The following is a 6,000-nucleotide window of genomic DNA, read 5'->3' as shown; positions in this document are numbered from 1 at the left end:
TGGTGCGCTCCGACTTTACGCAGAAGCGACGACCCCCCCCCCCCCCCCCCCCCGACGCTACCCCTATCCACCCTCGCGACACTCGCGCCTGTGTCCAAGCATGGAGCAATTGGCCTTAAACTTGGATACGTCTGACTTCAGCCCCCCCCCCCCTCCCCATAGCGGGAACTGCGACTTGCCTGGGTTTAAGTTCAAACGTTTGAAGGTCCTCGACGTCTGCCTCTCTCCCCTCCGTCCGCCTCCCCCTGCGGTGGCTTCGTTTTTGCTCGCAATCCTACCGAAGGGATGTAAAGTTGATTATACGATCGATAACGGCGCGATGAAATGGAGAGATCGCCCTACAGCTGGAGCCAGGGTCATGTTTTACGCGCTTTGCAGCGATTCTGACCAAGTACTTTTGGAATGGGCGGAGCGTCATACGGGTTTATATCTTTTATCTCTAACCATGCTTGCGCCAGTATTATCTCATTGATTTGGACATTCAGCAGTGCGGCAGGATGATGAAGTCGTCAAACCGTCGAACATAGGCGAATCCTTAGGATCATACACTGCCTTTGTGCCCCTCTATGTTTCGACAAACTTCAGATTGCGAATAGCGAGGCCAGATCGTCCTCTCCCCTCTCCCTCGACTGCGTACACCGTGGTTGTTTCATCGTATGAACTGCTCTCAGTCCGGAAAGCGCTGATTTAAATGCCTTGTCCGCGATCTGCATGCGATCTGATAAACCTGCTGAACTCAAGCCCGACCACCTGTACACCATCGCGTCAATGGACGCACCTTCAAACCCGATTATTGGGGGACCCTTGGGTGGACGACCTTCCACTATCCCATCGTCATACGCGACTCGAAGTGAACAAGAACAGGATGTTGGTGCTTACTACGACCCACTGTCAACTGGAAGGGACCGTAGCGTTGATTTGCGCACTTCTTGGACGCGCGACCTCTTACGGACCATAGACGTGGACGCTCCTCGAGAGACGGCGTTCCAACGATGCTTGGGCAAGCATTCTCAGTTTGGAGCTCGGTCGGGCAGATATGATATAAACCACCTTGTTCCTCTCCGTTCCCAGTCCAGAAAGTCGATGGATAACTGAAGCTGCGTGAACTGCGAATGGAGGAAAACCGGAAGAAAGGTGTCAGGGCCATTAATGTAGTTTCAATGACGCAAATTGGGGAGGAGCTCAATAACTGGACGGCTTGAAGCGATGTAGGTAAAGAGGGAGTCGCAGAATTAGTATTTTTCCCGCATATTCTGGATTTCACGGACAGAGTATTTCAGGAACACAACCAACACGCGGGTTGGATTGGTCGTCGGAATCTGCGCGGGTCCATAACAATGTCTAAATCCTTCGAAAATGAAGCGCACGTACGTATTTTCGCTCACCCTTTGAACTTGTCACTACATCCAAGGGGGCGAATAGACTGAGGAGTGGTCGAATCGTCTCGATGCTACTCTAAAACCAAGGGGAGGGCTCGCGAAACTAGTGCATTGAGGCCATTATCACTGCGATCGCAGTATTCGAAGACCAGACGTAGGACCTCTCTAGTGGTCAGCATACGGGTTGTTGGATTGGGCGCCATGTTACGCGTTTTTCGTAGAACGATAGATCAAAGAAACGACTGGGAGTGAACGTGACCGCGTTTGACGAAGTTCCCGCGTGAACAAGCGCTCAAACTTGGAGACTTACCAGTATCAGCATCACTATTATATCCTTCTCTCTTTCCCGGTACGGAACCGACTCTAGAGCGGGAAAGACTAGACTCAAGAAAGAATGCCGCCGCCGCCACTAGGCTCTCTCGACGCGTTCGTATTTTTCGCCATAGTACTCCATGACTCGCAAAGGAGCGTGATGTCGCATAGACTGGCTGGATTATAGGGCACAATGAGGACGAGATCTTGCCGGCCAGCGGTATGTCGAATCTACGCATCTTGTGAACTCTTAATTACGCCCCGTGTGTCGGCGGACTAGGCTTTAGATCTTCCCTACTGTATGATCACTAGACTGCGGAATTCCATCGCGCCCCGACATCCATGCTCTACCTTTCACGCTTGGGTGATCCATCTCTCTCGAATACAGCCTATAGCAAGCCTATCCATACCCAGGGAACCAAGGATGCGAAGGCCGTCGTCGTTGAACTTTGCTTCTTCATCCCCATTGTGAGTGCTGTCAAGCGTATCTCTTGGAGTTGTACTAAAGCGTCGGCAGCGTCTCAACCAGCTTCGTAAGAAACTCTCGTTCACGGGGGAATCAAGGGCTCTGTAAATCTAAATCACTTCGCCTCGTCAAACGTTGTTCGTAGAACGTGCAAAGGAACGGGTACTGTTCAGACCGTATACCATCGCTGCTCAAGAGCTTTCGCGTCTCGTTTCATAACTATGTGATTTACAAATTGGTTTTAATCTATCGGATCGCCCACACCACAACATATGCATCCACTCCCGGGCGCTGCCTGGACGGACCCAACCCTTCATGTACATTCACAGGCCTCGAACAAAGCCGTCAGCATGGCCCCCGACGTTGCAGAACAACAAGTATACGCCGCCCGCGTTGAGATACCTCAGAATCCTATCCGCGTCCGCCCTCACTTGCGGCCATCGCGTATCCCACTCCGCAAACACCGTCTTGAGGGACCTGAACGGCACCATCGCCGCCGCAGGGTCGTTGTACGCCATCCAGAGATGCGTCTGCAGGAAGCCGTCGATGGCGTGGCGGCGCAGGGTGATGCTCTGGAGAGAGCCCAGGCAGGAGAAGAACCCGGCGAACCAGGCGCCTCTGAAATCAGCGTGGAAGTCGACGAGCATGCGGCAGACTGCGCCGAGCGGCAGAGCGTTGACGCCTGCCGTGATGATGTCCTCGTAGACCGCGAGAGGGGGCAGCCCGTCGTCGGCGCTGAAGTCCAGGGCGATGGAGAGCGCGGGGTGGACGATGCTGTCCGCGATAGGGCTGTCGCAGTACGCAGGAGCCGAGCACGCACATTGGACGACGAGCGTGTCGCGCTCGGAGCAAACAGCCAGCTCTCGGAGGGCCCCCTCGCGCAGGCGCGGGTGCAGCAGCCGCGCGGACTCCCGGAACAGGGGGATCGGGTCGAATCCGTCGGTCACGCACTTGATTTCGAGGCGGGTGAGCTGGCACGCGACGATGGCGAAGAACTGGGTGCAGCGGAAGCCGTGGTCGTGGACGGTCAGCTCGCGGAGGGTGCTGGGCATCACCAAGGGGGAGACGGGGTCGAACATGGGCCAAGTCTTAACAGGTTCAGCGTGAAGGGCGGGTGGGTTGGTGCCAGCAAGGGGCCAAGCGCCAGCATAACAAGTTGGAGATGCCGCGCGAGGGAGTCTCTCGGATTTGCACCCAATGAAGTCGGGAACGGCACCAGGGATTGTCCACGGCAGGGAATTGACAAGCGTAAGTTGCTTCAAGGAGGTCATCCCGCGGAGCATGTTGCTGAAATCCTCGTAGGGCTGGCGAACTTGGGTACTGAGCGACAAGGACGTCAGGGTGCTTAGAGAGAGAGAGGGAGCGCGTTGCAGTCCGGAGGCTTTCAGGAGAAACTCCATGATGCGGTCGGCTGTTTCGTCTTTGGCTCCATCGTCTTTGGACGTTGCGTCTGCCGGGGCTCTGCGCTGGGGAGTAAGTCCGGTGCCCTGCACGCAGACCTGGGGGAAATCGTTGAGATGGAGTGACTGGAGGAGACGCATTGGAAATTTGACGAGGAAGAAGCGCAAGGATGGACCGGGACAGCCTTGGGAACGGCTGAGTTATATAGATATGGCGCGCCACTCTGGCTTTTGGCCACTCTGCCTTTGCTGTAGGGGAGCCACAATCCCACCCATTGTCTGGACTGTCCGGCCACACTCAAAGAGTGGACAATGCCTGCACTGGCCACCCGACTTCTATTGTGCGGCCCGCGGCGACAAAAGTCATCATGGTCGCTGTTTCACTCATCTTATTGGCGTTGCCGGCAAGGTGGAACTCGCGATCGTCGTTACTCCGCCGTTGTTTGGACTGTATATCATGTATGAGTGCGTCCGTGAAGGTGGATTCAGTATACAAGTAACAAGTATACATACAAAGAAGAAAGAAGAAAGTGGCCATGCTACATAGAATGTCCGAGTATTGATACAACAGTACAATTAGTACACGTAAGGTGGCGTCGTAAAGATCGTGGCACAGATGTTACATGCGCGTGGCGGATGCACGAACGGGCGTCATAGATTGTGGGCGGCAATGTGCCGCATGATGAGCAGCGAGGCTAAGAATTCTATCGTCGCGTTTAGTAACCGTGGGTGACGCAGTGCGGGGTAGGAACTCACCGGGAGCGAGATGAGGGTACGCTTCTTCTACCGTAAGCGAACAGCCGGAGGACCCAGCGTACTCGGGTTCTCCATGCGGCTTCAGGCTGTAATACGCGACAACGTGGCCGCTGGAGTTCGTGCACTGTGCAGATGGGGAAAGAAGGTGGGGGAGTTAGTGGCCGGCCTAGAACGAGGAAGAGGGGGGGTCTCACAGCCCATTCTTGATCCATCTGTCCCCGATAGGTCCAGCAGTACTCCTGCCCATCCGAGGCTCGGAAGCGCCGCGACTTGGAGCTGATAGCAAAAACGTCAGTCTCGCGTGGGCATGACGCGCAGGGAGGGACACCTACGATCCCGAGGAAGTCTTGGTCAGGTACTTCTGCATAGGGATGCACACGTTCGGCGGAAAGTTGATCGTGCCTAGCGTGTTATTTGGTCCGAAGTCGAGAGCAGCTAGGGGTTTCGTCGTCGCGTGGAGGGAGTAGCTGGGCGACGACGTGGTGTTGAAGATCATATACGCGGCGCGGGTGGTGTCGAGTGTTGTTCGGCGGAGGGTGAGCCTCATGCGTCCGTAGATGTCGACGAACTCGGAGCCGGTGAGTTTGCCCGTCATGTCTTCGAGGAAATAGGAGAGGCCGTACGATACCATGGCGGGAGAGGGCTGGGCAATGGCGATGGCGAGATGGTGATAACAATGTTGTTATCTGCGCAGGTGAGGACAGGCTTATAAAGAGGACGAGGGAGTGCTCACGGATTTAAGACCACGACCGTCTCGGCCTGGGTAGACATCCCTATCCGGGGAAAACAACCACGAGAAATATACTATGCTCGGATCGTGTTGAGATGACGAAACAACGCACGCGTGAAGTTGGAGCAACCCGATCGACCACGTCTGCGGAAAAGACACCTATCAGCTACGATCAAAGAGCATGATTCGGAGAGATACGTACGGTTTGGCGAGTCGCGGGACGAAGACCAAGGGAGAAGAATAGACGGTTGTCAGCAGCCAAGGGTTGGCTTCTGCAACGCGGAGATTTAGCCCCATGCTGGAGATTGGATCAGTGTGCCGGAGGATGCCTGCGGGTGACATGTAATTGCAGAGCAGTCCCGCCCTGAAGTTCGTCCTCGTGGGCGGGCATGGCAAGTGGCGAATGCATTCTTTGCGGGGAAAGGATGCACTGCATCAGCTGTTAGCAGGCTCGTGCATCAAAGAGTTTATGGATTATGTCTTACCAGACGTGGTGGGCAAGCGAAGAATGCAAATACGGGACAGAGGCAGTACAAGTTCCGCCTCAGACTGGAGATTCCCGCCGGAGAGCCTTGAGGCGATTTGAAGGATGGAATGAACTGGCGTCTAGAGTTAAGGACGATCGCTCAACTCTGGAATATTTGAACGCCGTACGCTGAACCGCAGCCGCTTTGAAAGCGCGTCAACAGGCTGGGGACAGCTCCCTTGTCTCAAGAGGTGCTCGCAGTCAAGCGAACGTTCGGTAAACTAATGACTGACCGGCGAAAGCGTCGGCAATGGCCGATCATCCAAATATGGATCGCGTCGCGTCGTGCTTCTGACAGCCTGTTGAGTTGCTCCCAGCGACTCGCTGCTCAATGTAATCTTGCTCGAATTCCTTTGTACCCACGCCCATATTCACGAAACACCCGAGGGGAATTAATCCCACAGCCAAGTCTCTGGATAAAGCCGCCGTTG

General features: G+C 55.1%; 2 protein-coding genes across 2 annotated transcripts; both read right to left on the bottom strand.

The window, feature by feature from the left end:
- Window positions 1–2,480: 2,480 nt before the first annotated feature.
- Window positions 2,481–3,698, bottom strand: PC9H_004458 (uncharacterized protein; the record flags this gene model as incomplete). Its single annotated transcript, XM_036774042.1, has 1 exon — window positions 2,481–3,698. One exon carries the CDS (start codon window positions 3,696–3,698, stop codon window positions 2,481–2,483), a length of 1,218 nt encoding a protein of 405 aa, XP_036632544.1.
- Window positions 3,699–4,208: 510 nt separating this feature from the next.
- Window positions 4,209–4,944, bottom strand: PC9H_004457 (uncharacterized protein; the record flags this gene model as incomplete). The annotated part of the gene is made up of 4 exons (XM_036774041.1): window positions 4,209–4,261; window positions 4,314–4,437; window positions 4,508–4,589; window positions 4,646–4,944. The coding sequence occupies 4 exons, from the start codon at window positions 4,942–4,944 to the stop codon at window positions 4,209–4,211; spliced, it is 558 nt and encodes a 185-aa protein (XP_036632543.1).
- Between the last annotated feature and the right edge of the window lie 1,056 nt (window positions 4,945–6,000).

This window comes from Pleurotus ostreatus, assembly GCF_014466165.1.
Source record: "Pleurotus ostreatus strain PC9 chromosome Unknown scaffold_3, whole genome shotgun sequence".
Lineage (NCBI taxonomy): Eukaryota > Fungi > Basidiomycota > Agaricomycetes > Agaricales > Pleurotaceae > Pleurotus > Pleurotus ostreatus.
This window is presented reverse-complemented; position numbering and strand designations above follow the sequence as displayed.